General features: G+C 43.2%; 1 protein-coding gene across 3 annotated transcripts in view; it reads left to right on the forward strand.

The window, feature by feature from the left end:
* The window catches only part of LOC144807658 (uncharacterized), a 45175-nt gene extending 26438 nt beyond the window's left edge, over positions 1-18737 (forward strand). For all 3 annotated transcript variants that reach the window (XM_078673283.1, XM_078673284.1, XM_078673285.1), the window contains exons 3-4: positions 1971-2021; positions 8901-18737. In XM_078673283.1, coding sequence (XP_078529409.1) covers positions 10240-12279 — 2040 coding nt within the window. In that variant the 5' untranslated portion in view covers positions 1971-2021; positions 8901-10239 and the 3' untranslated portion in view covers positions 12280-18737. The remainder of the gene's footprint in view (positions 1-1970; positions 2022-8900) is intronic.
* The last annotated feature ends 875 nt before the right edge of the window (positions 18738-19612 follow it).

A 19612-nucleotide genomic window follows, 5' to 3' on the forward strand; every position in this document is an offset into this window, starting at 1 on the left:
CGTAATTCTCCCACCGAGGGGTCAGGGATGAGTGCTGATAAAAATGAGCGATTAAAATATTTATAATGTTTTTAAAATATTTTCAGCAAATCAATTTATTAAATGCCCGTGGGCAACAGGGATAGCATAAAGAGCCCCCGGCTTCCGCCTCAGGGGAGAAAAAAAGCAATTCTAAGCCAACACGACAAGACGGCCCTTAAGTAACCTGGGCGGGCGGGAAGCGTCCTACTGCTGGACCGCTACCCTATTCCTCCCACCAAGATGGCGTCCCCCCTCCTAGCCTTCCGGCGTCAGCACCTGAATCGGCTGTACCGGTCAAGGAACGGCTGCGAGGGGCCTCGGTACGACGTAATTCTCCCACGAGGGGTTAGGGATGAGTGCTGATAAAAATGAGCGATTAAAATATAATGTTTTAAAAATATTTTCAGCAAATCAATTTATTAAATGCCAGTGGGCAACAGGGATAGCATAAAGAGCCCCCGGCTTCCGCCTCAGGGGAGAAAAAAGCAATTCAGTTACAGGTGTGGGTTTAAGGCACACGTGGGAAGTAATGGGAAATGCCCGGATCAAGGACAGTGTTGCAGTGTTGGGGCATTTTCAAGCAGTATGAGTGTATGCACTACTGTAAAAGTCTGCTCAATTGATGTTAATGAGGAAGAATGTCCCCAGAGGGAATAACTTAGTTTTAGCCATTGATTCAATAGTTCGTTCCACCTTCATGCGACAGGTAATGTGTCCCTTGTGTATCATTCATGCTGGTGCGGTGCTGTTAAATGGAATGGCGGATTCAGGACTACCCATCAAGATTTGGTGTGATGTAGCCTTTGATAAAACTAGAGCCGTGAGAAACAGCTCGCCAGCTTCAGTATAAATCCCCACACCTTAGGTGAGCAGATTATCGATATATACTGGATTACTTTGTTAGTCTGCTGGAATGATTGGGTAAAAAGATTCACTCAAAAATGTATGTATCTATCAATGGAAGGTAAGGGATGGAATGGCAGAATCAGACTAAGTTGGTTTCGCTATGAGGCCGGTTCCTGATAATCCAGCGGTGTTGAGTGACATGCCTGTATCGAATGTAGATTTTTATGCCAATGACATTAAGAATACTTTACTACATTCTCCTGATGTTTCCCGAGTGGGTGCAGTGAATGGGTTGAGCATTGTATCAAACTTAAAGCTCAGGCAGTACCTCTCATTCATAGAGTGCGCTATGTTTTTCTGAGGTTACGGAGTAAGCTTACTGAACTCTTACATGATTTATGATACCAAGTCCTCTGAATGGTTTCATCAGTTTTTATTGTCCAGAAGAGGTCTGGGGGCATGCATCTTTTAAAGTTCACCGACCACAGCCCTTTGGTTTGAACCCACAATGGTGTCAGTAAGGCCCCTGTAAGGTTGCTAAGGCTGTTTTTAAAATTACAACTTTGGCATCAAATTAGTACACAGAGACAGACACTACAGGGCTGGCTGCTTATCTAGAAAGCCACTTTTGGGTAGTTTGGTCACGAGGATTTGGATGTTCATGAATGTTTGTGGCAGCGGTGTTAGACGCTGTCCATGATGCTGCTTGTGCTGACCCAGGAGTGGTGCCAGTTCAGAAGGACTTCACAGATGGTCTCCCCTGGGACTGGTGCTTAAGTGCTGAGGTGTTTGGGTGTGCTCAAGTGGCGGCAGAGCTAACTGTGGCTCTGTATATGTTGTGAGACCCGATTCTTTTGTTCTACTTGGGAAGCTGAGACCATGCTTGTTGAATATTCACCCAATGTGTGTGGTGAGGTCCGCATTGCAGGTCTGCCTGAAGTTATGATGCTGCCGACAGCAGCGTGTCTGCTAAAAGCGATGGCGTGACTGGTGGAACTATAAAGCCAAATAAAAGAAAGTTATCTTCCGACACCACAGTCTTCGTGACTGAGACCAGTAATACTGAAGACTTTGAGACTCACAGCTGTAATTTCTCCTTTCAGAGCGTTATTGCTGCAGATGGAGTGGAGCCCAGAAGAAAGCACATTACTAAGGTACCAACAAAGTTTAATATTTTTCAATTGTATTAACTGTTTCTCTTTTGCAACATTTGGAAATGCATTTTCTAGTTTTGTGGCTTTTTGTTTCGTTTTTTCTTGTAGGCTGTTACCTTTTGTTTAAAGGGAATGATGTTGTAGTGTGTGACCTTAATGCTGCAGTTTGCATTTCATTACCATCATTTGCTTACCCTGGAGAATCTCCAGGGTGCAGTAGGTTTGCTGTTCCAGAGTTCTTTCTTCAGCTTCTGGGCAGTTGTCACTCTGTGGCGGTCTGTGGTCCTGTTTCTCTGCTCTTCTTGTAGTAGCTCCTATCAGACTATGGACTGTTCCCATGAGGCACAGGGTCAGACTGATTTGCATATGGCCATGTCTGAACTGGGGTGGCAGAGTGGGCTAAAGAACGGTGATGGATTAAACCCAGATCTGTTGACTGGGTTTGAGTGTTTGATTGGTTCAGATGCTCCGTCCATCACCACCCCCTTTTTTACTGCTTTTGGCCGCCATAAGTGTGGCAGGGTATGCTCAGACGTTGAGTCCCTTGCTCACTTTGCCACTGGATTCAAGCCAGCCTGGCTGAAGACGGCTGGAATGCCAGAAACTGGTCCTATGAAGCTTGATTCCGGTCCACGGAAGGCATGGCTTGGCAGTTCGGGCTGGACTGTTCCCATGAGGCACAGGTTCAGACTGATTTGCATATGGCCATGTCTGAATTGGGGTGGCAGAGTGGGCTAAAGAACGGTGATGGATTAAACCCAGATCTGTTGACTGGGTGTGAGTGTTTGATTGGTTCAGATGCTCCGTCCATCACCATCCCCTTTTGTACCACAAGGTCAAAATCAGCCACTGGCTTTCATCAGTAGAAGGCTAATCCCCAGGGATCAGCGTCGAAGTGCCATTTAGATGGGTGCCTTTGCTGTGGTTTGGTCCCTTGAGAAGTTTAATTCAAACCTGTATGGCTCTCACTTCCAAATTCAAACCTTCCACAGGCCTCTCCGATGGTTAATACAAATGAAAGGTGAAAATCCCAAATGGCTAAAGTAGTCCATCTCCCTACTGGGAATAGACTTTGAAGTGAAACAGAGACCTGGGACTGCCAATGCAGATGGACTTTCCAGGTTGTCCCATTTAGACGATGTTAAATGTTACGTTATGTTAAAAATACTTATAAAGCGCACGCACACCACAAGGTTTCAGGGTGCTGCGGACAAGGGAATCCTGCCCCTAAGTGATTCATTCATAAGCCTGGCGAAAGAGCCAGGCTTATGAATGAATCACATTCACATGCATTTTAGGTCAATGCGCAAGCGCATTGACCTAAAATGCGCGTGCATATTATCAAATCGCCATCTGTTCCCCAGCAGCACTCCTCCCACACCTTTGAAGTGAAGCTTAGTTCACTTCAAAGGCCCCTGCTGCTTCACACCCTCATCACCGCTCTCCCCGCTCTGCCCCCTCCCCTGCCCGCCGTGTCGCATTTCTCCTCCCCCCTCCCCTTCTCTGTCTTCCCTCCGTCTTGTTCAAACAAATATGCTTTTGTTTCACCTTTTCCTGTAAGATTACTTTGATTAGTGGTAGTAGATTTCTTGGACTTTTTATTTCCTGCAAATTAACTGAAGTGATAAGATCTTATTGAAGCAAGTGATCGTGCTATAGCAGTCTGTCATTGCATTTCTCCTCCCCCCCTTCTCTGCCTTCCCTCCGTCTTGTTTTTTTTTACCCGCTCCGCCCCCTCCCCTGCCCACCGTGTTGCATTTCTCCTCCCCCTCCCCTTCTCTGCCTACCCTCCATCTTGTTTTTTAAACGCAGCGCTTACAAACATAGACAGCATACACAAAAGCTTTCTCAAAATACAGCATGAGAGAATTCTTCACACACACAGACACACACACGCACTCACACACAGACACACACACCCATGCACTTGCAAACAGACTCACATGCATGCACTCACATACACACACCCACATGCACACCGAGACACACACACACACACACACATGCACATACACTCACACTCACATGAATACTCCCACTCAGACACACACGCACACAACTAGCACAACTAGCAGCATCCTCCCCTGCCCGCCGTGTCGCATTTCTCCTCCCCCCTCCCCTTCTCTGCCTTCCCTCCGTCTTGTTTTTTAAAAGCAGCGCTTACGAACATAGACAGCATACACAAAAGCTTTCTCAAAATACAGCATGAGAGAATTCTTCACACACACAGACACACACACGCACTCACACACAGACACACACACCCATGCACTTGCAAACAGACTCACATGCATGCACTCCCACATGCACACTCAGACACACACACACACACATGCACACACACTCACACTCACATGAATACTCCCACTCAGACACACACACACACACAACTAGCACAACTAGCGGCATCCAAGGAGTGTTATGTTTTCCCATCACAAGGAAAGCATGTGCAGCATATTTTCTGCCACATACGAGAAATATCACAAACTCTTGCGTAGGATGTATTTTTATGTAATTTTGTATGCTAAAGTACTCAGAGAATAGAAGAGTAATTAAATACTTAGCTCCCCTAGAGCTTTGACAAGGACATTCTCTGCCTTTTCCAGGAGCAGTTAAATGTGTTTCTTCTTTGCCGCTATGCACCCACACAAATGGCCAAATAGCTGCTGCCGATTCACAATTAATTTGAAAAAAAAAGTCTCCGTAAGTCAGGAGACAGGCAGGAAAGGCTACAAAAAGAAGGTAGCAAGCCTCACCTGGCAGCAGTGTATTAAGGGGAGCTATTTTTGGTTCATTAAAATGAGCGATCACGCACTTGTGGCCCGTGACCAGTTCTTTGCCTGGATAACCTTGATCCAGCTTTTGCCCATGACCAGGATTATGATGCATCAACCGTCTTGTTACTTGCCACTAACTTTACCAAGAAGTGGGCTACACTATGGTAACATCACTCTGTGCTTTATGTTATCTTGGATGTCAGAGAAACGACAGCCTTCCCCCTTTTAAACCAGCTGGCTTCATTGCCAAGCTTGTTTCCTTAGTATTGGGACAGCGGAGGTTCCTAAGTATTGAGGACTCCCCAAGGCTTTATGCAGCTCGGTTTCATGTAAGATGAGCGAGGGAGTAAATACTCCCACTCAGACACACACGCACACAACTAGCGCAACTAGCGGCAGGCTGAAACACAAAGTAAATAATAAATAAAAAACAACATGTAATCTTTGACAGGGATTACACTGCCACTGACAAAGGTAAACAAAAGTTAGCTCAGGATCTGCAACACTGCATGTTCTTCTCTTCGCTCAAGTTTGACTTGCAACTGTGGGGAGGGGGCGGTGTATTCGCCAGAGCACTTCCACCTCATAATCTGGAAGCATAAATCACCCCGCCCTCCCTCTCCCCATTGTTCGGCTCCCATTTCCTGTAAAGTTCAATTCACAGTTTCTGTATTTTGTGGTCGCCTTTACATAGTGCATTACACAGTGAGTTACAGCCCTCAGTTCACGACAGGCGACACTGTTTCAAGCTGTTTTCAAGCTTTCAAGCTTTATTACAAATCACAAAAAATATGTTAATATTTCACTTCTGTTCTTGGATTTTCGTCACAATAAAAAACACTGAATATAATCTTCACAAAAGTTATTTACAAAAGTTTAAGATATTGCCATTACAAATTAAATAAATTATTTAACAATTAATTTAACAAAAAAAATAAAAGCCATTGTTATTTGTAATATTAATACATCTAAGTCACGTAAATAAAAAACATGTTGCATTACAAATGTTATAGGTGTCACATTTGCAAAAGTTATTACTATTAGCATTGTAAATGACAGAGCTATTAATTAAGCTATTTTAACAAACACATAAATAAAAAAGAATTTAATTTATAAGACCAATAGCTCAAACTTTCCTAATGCGAGACCTATTGCATTTTCAATGCTTGTTTGGGATGACCACCACCTCAGACATTCTTTGGTCCTCTGGGAGACACCCTTATTTTCAGGCAGTCTGAAACCTCCTCTGGAGGTACTCCTTGATTTTATCCATCATGCTTTTATATAATTCTATGGGGAGCTCATTAGGCCCCGTCGCTTGCCCTGCTTGCAAGGTTCTTATTGTCTTATTTATTTAGTCTAATGTCAAGTCTTGGTCTAGTGCGTCTCGGTCCTCATTCGTTAGCATTGGCAGGGTCAGGTCTTTCAGGAAGTCTCTCCCATTATTTCTGTCCCCTTGTAGTCAGTGTCCTCAAGGATCACTGGTTTGAATTCATCCTATAGCACGCAAGCTGATTCAACAGGCCGCCCGTTCTCCTTAAAATAGAATTCTGCTCTATCTCTCATACGAGCTTTGACCGTCTTGTCTTTTAAATATCACGGACCAACCCTTGGGGGTAGCATGAAGTCCATAACCGGACCATCGAGTTGCACCTCCACCAGCGAACGGTCTGAGATTCCCCCTGCTATGTGTGTAGCGGCTCTAAAATCAACTTTATGGACAGTCTGGGTGAAAAGATAGTGCAGGCATGCCAGACTACCATGTGCTGAAGACAGGTGCGTCCGGTTCTGATACCCTCTTCCCCTCTAGGGGCATTTAGGAGTATCATGAATATAGTATAGGGTCAGTTCTGTCAGTCCAGTCACCCCAATGCGTGTATGCTCAGTCGTAAGTGTCTTACCGTTTCTCAGGATGAGTCAGTCTTATCTGGGTCTCTTTCCTGTTTCCCGACACTTGAATGGCACGCCCGAAGACTCGAGAGAGCAGTGACCCACCAGCAGGCTTTTGTGGAGCGGTTTTGTCCTGGATATAGTGCTGCATTCAGTAGGGCACCCACTCTGTCTTTTCATTGCAGTTGCCTGAAGATCATTAGTCCCAAGGTAGCAGTCACACCTGACCTGTCTGTAAGTGCAGCCCCCTCTGGAGGCCCGACCATCAGCAATCGAGGCCACACTGTGGCTGGCTGGACCACAGGCGTAAGCTCAGACAGGGTGCTCGACACTGGAGTAGTGGTAGTCCCTCATGGGCCTCTGACACAGAGTAGTCAGAAATTCAGCAGCTAAAGGCCCAACACATGCGCTCCAGGAAGTCAGACTCTGTTGTGTTAGGAATTTGGCAAATGCAACCTTGAATGGGCCTATTGGCAGCACACAATCGTCCTACTGGGCCTCAACAATCATGTTGTTGTAGAGTTTTATTTTCTGCCTTGAACTGTTGGGAGAGTCTTGGGGCGGGGGGGGGGGCATCCCTCAGACTAGCTGGTCCTGCTGGATGGCTTTCCGGCCCGCCCTACAGATAGCCTTGTCCTCCTGCTGGACAGTCAAACTCCCTTCCCTTTCTTACCAAACAGGCAGGCTTCTAGGCAGACTTTTAGGCTCTCCATTAAGTAAGTCAGCCTGCAGGTGATGTCCCTTCAACTTAGATAGACTGTCAGGCTGACACCATCCCTGGTGTCACAGCAGGCACCTGGGTACTTTGTAGAGCACATTATTCCTTGGTAACAGAGGACTTCGAACTAGGGTATAAAAGAGGGATAGATGGTCCCACTTGTATACACAACTGGCAGGCAGGAGATGCAGTTTACTCTGTCAAACTCTCACATTGCATTTATGCTACGCACACCGACACCCTAAACATGCACTTGATGTTAGCGCAAAGTCTGGGCACAGGTATATAAATGGAGCATTACATGGTTGTGTCAGTAGGAAGCCACTTCACTGAACATGATGCAAAGATCTCATCAGGCTATTGATCCTTACAACAGGGTGCATTGCCACCACCGCTCTAGCTGTTAAACCCATGACAGTCCTCTGCCTTAAATAAGAGCACACTTGGTGTGACCCTCCAGGTCACAGGACCTGTCCAAGACCTCTCATAGTCCCTTGTTAGAAGTTGCACAGTACTGGAGTGGCAGAAAAATCTCATGTAATTGTTTTGTGGTACATTTACCCCAGTAACGTGCAGTTACAAGTTTAACGCCAAGGACTGGGGAGTTGCCACGAGGAACAGACTCTTCTGCCTGTCAAACCACATGCCCTTCACTATTTCATAGTGTTTTCCTGCTTTTATTTACCACTTGTTTTAAGCAGGTGGTATATATATGCATGTGGTTGGTTGGGGGGAGATGGGTGAAGCAGGGGAGGGAAGAGGAAAGCATTTTCTAACAGAGGTAAGAATTGTGTGTTTCCCCCAGTTAGTAAAAAAACAGCATAAGTCTTGGCTGCTTCTGCTGCACCCAGAGTCTGGTGCGTCATTTCAGTAAAGATTTTCTGTCTGGAAAAAAAGTGTGTCCTATTTTTTTTTGCACCCGGTACATCCAGGTGCAGAAAAACCTAACAAATGATAATCAGATGGAATAAAATGAACACATGAAAGTATGCCTTAATTTCATTGCCCTTGATTCATACTCTGGACCATAGTTGAGGGATAGGTCTAGGCATAGTCCTCGCAATACACAATAGATTTGCGTCCGGCAGAGGACAGAACTCAAAAGTCAGGAAACCAGCTACAAGTAGGTGGTAACTCAGGGCAGGGGAAAACGCCTGTTGTCCGTGGAGGAGAAATTCCCATCCCAGAAATCTACATTAAAACTTAATTAATAGTATTCTTTTTTAAATATCTGTTTGGTGCCAGTCCATATGACTTTAATGTCTGCCTTTGGGATTCTATGTTACAAGTCCATAGGGTACATGTATCCTTTTGAGCTTAATAAATTCTACAAATCCTCACTCATCCAAGTACTCTCAAGCTACCATTCTACACTCTGCTCTGTCTGAAGAACAGCTCAACATTTTCAAAATTCTGCAATTCTGCATTGATTTGGCTTGTAAATTATTTTTGTTGAAATCTACATGTATTAACTATTTAATTTTAATACTATAGGTGATTGAAATTACGCATGAAGAAAGCAAGATTTAGCACCAGGCAACTGAATGTTAGTGCCATAAGAAGGATTATTTGGAAAAACTGATGGACATCCAGCATTCTAAGTTTAAACAATTTCCAAAACCTAGGTGTGGCGAGGAAGTGGGAGCTGAGGAAAGTACTATACCTGTAAGTGAAGTCTCTAATTTTGCATTTCATTAACCCAGAGCAAAGTCATATCTGTGCACACAGCATCAGGAATAATGCCAGAAAGACCAATCACAGCATCCTCATCTGAAATATTATCAGAAAGACAAATTGCTGCAGCATGACGGAATAACGTTCATCTAAAGCATCATCTAATTCCAGACACTGCAAAAAAGAAAGTTATAACAAAAGGTTTCTTCTGCAGACCATCAAAGAAAAGACGCTAAAAGAAGACTCCAAAGCTGACAAGCAAACAATCAAAATATTGGGAAATCACCTTTGTTTAACAACCGTTTTTAACCAGTTACGCAAGTTTGAGACTATCTGCCTCTGAATAGAACACCACGACCCACTCTGCTCACTCTGGCGAAAACCTAAAAATCCACCACTTTATTGTGTTCATGACCATCTCAGAATGTTTCCTTTTTAATGTATTCTGTTCTGTAATTCTATGTAAATCGCCTCGACATTATCTGTTGTGCAGGAGTGATGTGTAAAAACTGATTAAATGAGCACCATTGCGCTATATCTAATGTAAATAAATTCTCGTCTTCAGAACTACACCTTACACCAAACATAAAAAGGGTAAAAGGAACTGATGCTCTTTGACTCGTGATCCACAATAGTACTGTGCATTTTCTAATGTTCTCAGTTACTGCCATTACATCAGTGCAAAAAGGTACTTCTCAGTTTAATAATTAAATATCAGACTAACACCTTATTACTGTATTGCTAAGAACCTATACAAATAGATTTGAGAAAAACTTCAGTCACAAAATAAGTTGCTGCCGGAGAGGCTATAACCAAAAGACTATTATCTGCTAGAAACATTTCGACAGGTGTTACAGGGCTGCTTCTAGACATATTTTGCTCAATTCAAGTGTAAAACACACAATTTCTTTTAGAGATAAATACTGAACATTATCTTAACAAGCCCGACTCTAAAATCGGGTTCACTCTTACCGTGGCATATAAGGAAGAGAAAATTAAATGTAACTCAAGGAATACACCTTATAAAAACACGGGCTGTGAGAACAAATTCAGTGTTCAAACCCACCTTAATCAAAGCAAAATAACCCAAGTTGGAGAAAAAAGTTACCTGTGCCAAGAAAGATTCAGCCATAAATCTCATCTCACTGAATTTGAGAGAATGCACACTGGGAAAAACCTCTCTCAGTGCAAAGTATGCCAAAAAAGTTTCAGGCGTAAATCTTATCTCACTGAGCATATGAGAATCCACACTGGGGGAAAAAACTCTCCGTGCAAAGTATGCCAAAAAAGTTTCAGGCGTAAATCTTATCTCACTGAGCATATGAGAATCCACACTGGGGAAAAACCTTATCAGTGCTCTGAATGCCAGAAAATGTTTCGTAACAAACCGAGTCTATATCAACATGCATTAACCCACTCTGCAGAAAACCCTTACCAGTGCGTTGAATGCCAAAAAAGTTTCAGCCGTAAATCTTATTTCACTGACCATATGAGAATCCACTCTGGGGAAAAACCTTATCAGTGCTCTGAATGCCAGAAAAGGTTTTGTAACAAACAAAATCTTTCTCGACATGTATTAACCCACTCTGTGGAAAAACCTTACCAGTGCTCGGAATGCCAGAAATATTTCAGTGACAAAAGAGGACTCACTCTACATACAAGGACCCACACTGGAGAAAAACCGTATCAGTGCACGGATTGCCAGAAATGTTTCAATGACAAAAACATGCTCACTCGGCATAGAAGAACCCACACTGGGGATAAACCTTATCAGTGCACGGATTGCCAGAAATGTTTCATTGACAAAAACAGTTTCACTCGGCATAGAAGAACACACACTGGGGAAAAACCTTTTCAGTGCTCTGAATGCCAGAAATGTTTCAGTTGCAAAAGCAGACTCACTGAACATACAAGAATCCACACTGGGGAAAACCCTTATCAGTGCTCTGAATGCCCACAACATTTCAAACTTAAATCACTTCTAACTGCACATTTGAGATTCCACACTGGGGAAAAACCTTATCAGTGCTCTGAATGCCAAGAAAGGTTTTGTAACAAGCAAAGTCTTTCTCAACATGCAATGACCCATTCTGTGGAACAACCTTATCAGTGCTCTGAATGCCAAAAAGGTTTCAGTGTAAAAAGTACTCTCACACGGCACATAAGAATCCACACTGGGGAAAACCGTTATCAGTGCACTGAATGCCACAAATGTTTCAGTCAAAAAGACCGCCTCACTCGGCATACAAGAACCCACACTGGGGAAAAACCTTATCAGTGCTCTGAGTGCCAGGAATGTTTCAATGAAAAAAGACATCTCACGCTGCATATAAAAACCCACACTGGGGAAAAACCTTATCAGTGCCCTGAATGCCAGAAATGTTTCAGTGACAAAAGAAGTCTTTCTCGACATACAATAGCCCACACTGGGGAAAAACCTTATCCATGCTCTGAATGTCAGAAATGTTTCATAAACAAACACAGTCTCACTCAGCATATAAGAACCCACACTGGGGAAAAACCTTATCAGTGCTCTGAATGCCCAAAAGATTTCAAACTTAAATCACTTCTAAATGCACATGTGAGATTCCACACTGGGGAAAAACCTTATCAGTGCTCTGAATGCCCAAAAGATTTCAAAGTTAAATCACTTCTAACGGCACATGTGCGATTCCACACTGGGGAAAAACCTTATCAGTGCTCTGAATGCCAGAGATGTTTCAGTGACAAAATGAGACTCACTAAACATACAAGGATTCACACTTGGGTAAAACGTTATCAGTGCACTGAATGCGACAAATGTTTCAGTGAAAAAAGCAGTCTCATTCAGCATATAAGAACCCACACTGGGGAAAAACCTTATCAGTGCTCTGAATGCCACAAAGGTTTCAGTCAAAAAAACAGTCTCATTCATCATATAAGAACCCACACTGGAGAAAAACCTTATCAGTGCTCTGAATGCCAGATATGTTTCATTAAAAAAAGAAGTCTCACTCAGCATAAAAGAACCCACACTGGGGAAAAACCTTATCAGTGCTCTGAATGCCACAAATGTTTCATTGGAAAAAACAGTCTCGCTCATCATATAAGAACCCACACTGGGGAAAAACCTTTTCAGTGCTCTGAATGCCAGAAATGTTTCAGTGAAAAACGCAGTCTCACTTACCATATAAGAATCCACACTGGGGAAAAACCTTAGTGCTCCGAATGCCAAAAATGTTTCAGCCAAAAATCTCATCTCACTGAACATGTGGGAATCCATACTGGTGAAAAAAATTATCAGTGATCTAAATGTCAGAAAAGATTCAGGGGTAGAGATGGTTACAAGCGCCAAACACACCATCAAAATAATCAGTTCTCTGAATGCCAGAAAAGCATACATTTTAAACTCAATCTCACTCTACATGAGCAGACGCACACAGGGGTAAAACATTACCAATGCTGTGAATGCCAGAAATTCCTATTTGATAGGCACAGCCTCACTAACCATAAGCGACTCCATACTGATGGAAAACCTTGAGGCCGATTCCGATCCTGGAAAAACGCTGTACAAATCGTGGTATGGAGCGTTTTCCCCATACAACTCGTACTTGTAAGGAGGCCCCTACAACCTAGGAAGTACGATCCGTACAAATAGACGCACTCCATACAAATTGTAAAAAAAACATACAACTCGTATATACAAGCGATTCCGATTCGGATTGCTCTGTACGCGGCGTTCCCATGTATTCCCGGCAGCAGTTTACAACCCGGCAAGTACGATTCGTACAAACGGCACTCCGTACGGCTAATTTTTTTACAAGAGCCAAAAAGTGCCGGAAAAACCTTGTACGCCCCGAAAACAGTACGCGACAGACCCCCTCATGTACGCGTCATACACCCCATGAATACAGGGGTACGGTGTGTATGTACGGTACGTACGGATGACACGGAAAGTGGGGTACGGTGCGTACATACGCGATGGAGGGGTACTGGTCGTGTACGCACCGTACAAGCACCGTAACCCAAAATCGCGTATGTACGCACCGTACCCCAAAATCGTGCATGTACGCACCGTACCCCAAAATCACGTATGTACCCCCAAATCGCGTATGTACCCACCGTACCCCAAAATCCTGTTAGTACGCACCGTACCCCAAAATTGCGTATGTACGTACCGTACCCCAAAATCGCGTATGTACCCCAAAATCGTATATGTTCGCACTGTACCCCAAAATCACGTATGTACGCACCGTACCCCAAAATCGCGTGTACCCCAAAATCGCATCTGTATGCACCATACCCCAAAATCGAGTATGTACGCACCGTACCCCAAAATCGTGTATGTACCCTAAAATCGTGTATGTACGCACCGTACCCCAAAATCACGTATGTACGCACCGTACCCCAAAATCGCATATGTACGCACCATACCCCAAAATCGCATACGTACGGTGCGTACATGCGCGATGTTCGGGTACGCACCATACACACGCCTCTTATGTGGGGGGACCGCTGTACGCCTCATACCCCTATACGACCCGTACCCCGGTATGAGTCATACCCCCAGATTGAGTCATACCAGGGTACGAGGCGTATATGGGTTGGCTTCGTTGCCCGGTACGAGTCATTCCCCGTATACAGGCCATTATCCATACAAATCGTATGCTGACAACCCGGTACGAATCGTACTTGACGGGTTGGACAGCCTTTTTACAAATTGTATGGTCTTTTTGACAAGTCCGTGTAGTACAACTGTTCCCTATCCGATTTGTAAGGATCGGGCCGATCTGTATGTATTTTTCCCGGACAAATGGTACTACACGGGTTGGAAGGGACTTTTACAATTTGTATGGAAAAAAATACAAATCCTATTTGTATGGAAAATAAAAATCCAGGATCAGAATCGGCCCCCTTATGAGTGCTCTGAATGCCAGAAAAGCTGCAGAGAAAAACGCTATCTCACCATGAGAAAATTGACACTGGAGAAAATCCTTATGCCATAAAAGCTTGAATCTGAAATACAGAGTTATGCTTCATGAGAGATCCCACTCTGGGGTAAAACCTTATGAGTGCTCGAAATGCAAGCAAAGTATTGGTTACAAATTACTTCTCACTTGACATGAGCGAACTCACACGGGGGAATAAAAGCCTTATGTGTTTTCTGAATGTCAGATAAGGTTTAGTCTTGAATACAATGTCACTTCACATGAGAGAATTCACACTGGACTAAAGCCTTATACAGGAGGGGAAAGCCAGAAACGTTTTACTCAGAAAGGAGATCTCACTAAACATGAGAAATACATCCACATGAGGTAAAAAGTAAGGCGTATCTTGAGTTGCAGAAAAGCTTCTAACAATCTGACTTTACATGAGAGAGCACATATTGTAGTTGCAATAGGATTCATCAAGAAACTCTTGCAGGATAATTTAGGCTGCCCGCATGCAACCTCCAAAGAAATTTCAGGCCTGGAAATATTTTTAATTGCAACAGAATTCACAATTTGAGTATCTGAAAGTTACAAAACTCTCAAGGTCTTTACTTTAGACAAAGTAGTGTTAGTGGTTGCAAAAACCAACTGATTGCCAAACAAATCACAATAATAATGTCTTAAATTTTACTCCACCCAAAAGGTTTCTACTCACCCTTGTTTCTTAACATATGACTGATATCTATATTTTCACGATAAGATTAAGCCTATGCAGAGTTCCTCAATGAGGAACTCTGCAAAGTGATAAAAAAACTCTGCCGGTGTACGCGGAGTTCAGCGAGCAGCGGAGTGGGTAAGAGTCATGCCGTTTGTGGTGATTTTGATCTCCTGGTGTTTGTCCCGCCCTGTAAAAATAATCGCGAATGGCACCATGTGCAGCGCAAGAGGTAGCAGCTGCTTCTACTCGAGCAGCAGCTTTGTCAATGTGAAGGAAGGTTTCTCAACGCGAGTGGTTGTGACCTGCCACGACCACTCGCATTGAAAAATTCAACCACCCGCTTTGAGAAATAGCCCCAGGAGGTTGATTTTGCTCGCCAACTAGACCATGGCGGGCGCGAGCAAGTTAAAATCTCATCAGGATGTGGATTTTCCCCGATCCGGCACATGACGTTGAAGAGCTCGAGCGTAGTAAAAACCTCGTTAGGCTCCATGGACCGGAGTTTTTAGGAACTATGCGAGCTCCGCGGAAAACTCCGCGAGCAGAGTTCACCACCCAGAATGAGATAATATACGACACCATGAAAACATAACAAACCATTTACTTGCCTTCGGTAACGCTCTTTCTGGTGGATACTCCTTTACCTGCAGATTCCTCACCTTGTGAATATCCCCCACACGCCAGACTGGGTCCTCCAACTTTAAAGCAAAGTAGGAGACAACATCCAACTCAGTGTCGACATCATTCTGCTCCAGAAGTGACAAGCAGAGACTCCTATAAGCACTTTCCATTCGCTCTGTGAACAACTACAGAGGTCTATGATTTCATTATCTCACAGGTCTGTATCACATATGCAGGCCCTGGGCAGATATTAATTCACCATTTTTATCATGATTAGAATTCAGATGAAGTCTTTTCATTTCCAAAATTCTAATTGTATTCTCAGCAGCAAGGGTATATATAAATCGTTGAGTGATGACTGCACAGTGCTCAAGATGAAAGTGATATGATGATAAAACAGTCCGATCCACATTTTGTACACAAAAACAGGGCTGTAAATACTTTTGTACAATACAAGTTAAGCAAAGGCGATTCTTAGAAGACATAATATATATGAAATAGTCCCTGTATAGTCAATGTTTCGACCCTTCCAGTTAATTACCGTAGTCTCATCAGGACGGTAGATCGGCGCCTCTCCAATTTGCCCATACAATGGTAGGGTAGGGGTCAGTTTGGGTGGGGGTGGCAGGATCTGTCTTTTTTCCAGATCCTTGGAAAAAGGCATCGATTTTGCCGCTTCTAAAGACTCCCCCCCCCCCCCCCCTTGATCCCTCAGATGTAAAGTACTACAGATCCAAATTGGTCTTTTCTCTTCCCGATGAAATATTAGAAAAGGCCATGAATCAGGAGATCACCGCCTTCTTCAAAAATACGGACTGTATGGATCCTGTTCAACATGGTTTTAGACCCTACTACTGTACAGAGTCAACCATATCGGCAGTGACTGAAGAGATCAGATCCATTATGGATAGAGGAGATTAAACGGCCTTGATCCTATTGGATCTTTCAGCCACATTTGATACAGTTAACCATTTCTATTTGGTAAGCCGTTTAGTAAGTATAAGCATCAAAGAAACTGCTCTCAAACTGACCAGGTTGTTTTTGTCAAACAGAGAGCAATTGGTACCTTTGGAAGATTTTACCTCTGCCCCATTTTCACTTCCTTGTGGGGTCTCGGGGATCTTCAATAAGTCTGACTTAGTCTAACGCCTACAGCACTCCATTAATTGAACTAGTTTGATCCTGTTGGTTCTCTGCATTCTTTTATGCCAATGATACCCAAATAGTGGTATTGGTTACTGCAGAACCTGAAAAAGTGGCAAAAGATTTTAGAACAAGTATGACTAGCATTGCTAATTGGATGCAGAAGACTTTCTTAAAATTGGATACAGAAAAAACAGAGTTAGTGCTATTTGGTAAGTATTCCTCCATCTGGAGCTCCTTTTGGTGGCCACACATTCTCGAGCCCCTTCCACTCCCAGCCCAGAAGGCTAGAAATTTGGGTAGTCGTCTTTGACTCAATCCTCACTTTTATTGACCACTCCAATCAGGTAACCTCTTCCTGTTTCCTCATGTTAAAACATTCAAAGAAAATCTTGCCCTTCCTTCCCATGGAGCTTAGGAAAAGTGTTATCCAGGCCCAGATTAATAAGGTTACATCTGCTTGCTTTGGCAAGCTCCGCATGATCAAGAAGATCTGTCCGTACCTTCCGTTGGATTCACGTAAAACTATTGTCCATGCTCTGATTACGTCACACCTTGACTATTCAAATAGTCTATATGCCGGTGCCCCCTTGTACCTTATTGAAAGGTTACAAGTAGTTCAAAATGCAGCGGCAAGACTCATTGGAAATATCCCTCTTCGTCAGTCTGTAGCAGCATATCGGAAAGAACTTCACTGGTTACCTATCTCCTGCCGTATACAGTTCAAAGTCTTGACCCTTGCTTTCCGTGCCATTAATGACTTGGGCCCGGTCTATTTGAGAAAAAGACTCAAACTATCCTTATCATCTAGATCTTTGAGATCCAACAGCTTGCGTCTCTTAGTGGTACCTAGATTCCGCCGCTCCAGGTGTGGGGGAAGAACGTTTGGAGTAGTTGCTGCCAAGCTTTGGAACACTCTTCCTTTAGATCTAAGGCTCTGTGAGTCGGAACTAGTGTTCCGTCGCAAACTCAAGACTTGGCTGTTCACTACTGCTTAATATAGTTCTTCTAATGATCAGTAATCTACAGCGCCGGGACACCCCCTTCTGGGGGTAGCCGTGCGCTTTACAAGCTTCTTAAATAATAATAATAATAATAATTGTCGTATCTAAAAGGGAAAATTTTATTGAACTTTATATGGACTCCCAGTTGTCTTCTTAATAAGTTGCAAACCGTCCAAAATGTGGCAGCAAGAGTGCTAAAGAACCTCCCCAGATTCTGCTCAGCCTTTGAAGCCATTTAAGACCTCCATCGGCTGCCCATTAGGGAAAGAATTAAATTCAAAGCCTTATGCTGTGCCCATAAGGCACTGCATCAGGTTGGCCCTCGCTTCCTACAAGATGTTCAAATGATATTCCCCTTCTCGTACTCTATTGTCCAGCAATACTAGTCAGGTATGTTTACCCAGAATAAAAAGTGTCCATTGGGGAGGAAGACGTTTCTGCTACTCCACCTCCAGATGGTGGAACTCTATCCAATCACTTGAGGTCAGCCTCAACTATTGGAGTTCAGGAAGGAACTTAAGACTTTTCTTTTCAGCCCATAGTTTAATGCTCTCATCTAACTGCTAGGCAAATGTTTAGGTATTTTATATCCCGTACTGTCAGGTTTTCAAATGACAATAGAGCCAGGATGCCTTTTTGGTAATCGTGCGCTTGATTTAAAATTTATTTAAAATTGTTGATCTCCAAAAAGGCCTAAATCAATAAATTGAATTGAAATTCAAGTTTATCATTGTAATCCTATTTTTGGAAAAGATGTGATTTTTAACCCCATGAGGCGGTTCCTTTCCATAAATCATTCAGGTTGTAATCATGAGTCAAATAATGCTGAGGAGTAGGGCTCCCCCGATTGAGGTATGGAAAAGGGGCTTGGACTATTATATGGGACTGGAACGTCCAGTGTTTGAGGCCCGCGGCTGCCCCAGAAAGCACTATAAAATTTGGAAGCGGTGGGCGGAATACAGGGGGCTGTGGCTGCAGCCGCCGCCGCGGCAAGATGCAACTGAAGACCGATTGTTCTGAGAGCCGGGGCGAGGATGAGAGTGTAATACCGATATTGTATAGACTGATTAGCTTAGTTCCAGGTGACCATCGTGACCAGGGCTAGGGTGGGTTGGGGGGGTGGGGATAGTTCAAAGTTAATGCCTTATCCTGCTTATTGTACTGGTTGCTATATTTTGCTTCTTGATTACATGCTCACAGCTCCTCCGGTGTTCGGAGTACTGTGGATGTCTCGGAATCGTATTTCAAATGTCAATAAAAATTTGGTTCTGAAAAAAAAAATAATGCTGAGGAGGTTAAAATATTCCAATTGAATTCTAATTACACATGAAATGTTCATTGTTCAATATATTTCTCTTAGTATTTTAATGTGAGGACTTTATTGCTTAAGGAAAATAATTAGTATTTGTTTTTCTATATGTAGGAAGCATTACATTAATGAAACCACTGTATCCCACCTTCTTTCTTTCCTTTCCTGTTCTTTATGAATGTTTCTATTGTTGAACTTTAAAAATTGCCCGAAATTAAGAATTGTGCACTACATAACTTTGCTGTGTTACAGTATGTTTATTTTTTATGTACAACTTTTGTCTCTTATGTGTATGGCAACTGATGTTTTGTTTTGCTTTAATAATCAGCTTATGTTTATTAGGTTTTATTATTCAATAAAATGTTTCAAACACAACAAATGGTAGTTGATATGTATTTACAACTGTAGCATTTTTATTGTGTGGGCACTTTCAAAGAGGCCAAAGATATGGTCTGCGGGTTGTCGGAGGACCACATTGACATCAGCAGGGAGAGGTTTGGGCAGGTGATTGGGGATACATGTAAAGTTGGAAGTATGGGAAACAAAGCATGTACATTGTGTGGACTGTGACTCCTGGAGTTATTGTGAAGGATACCATGCTACCCTGTAAATGAATCCCCTAGTGATTATTATCACGGTGAAGATCCCTCAGAAATAAAATGATGTTACTGTCAATGCCAATGGAGGACATCAACTGCCACAGCTTGGACCTATTGACCCAGTCGAATGCTGAGGACTGGTACATGAAGGCTAGGTATATGGGGCTTGAACGAGACACAGTGTATTTGTTCAGAACCATGTACAGGTTTAAACACTGTTCCACAATG

Source organism: Lissotriton helveticus, chromosome 1_2 (assembly GCF_964261635.1).
Source record: "Lissotriton helveticus chromosome 1_2, aLisHel1.1, whole genome shotgun sequence".
In the NCBI taxonomy this organism is placed as follows: Eukaryota; Metazoa; Chordata; class Amphibia; order Caudata; family Salamandridae; genus Lissotriton; species Lissotriton helveticus.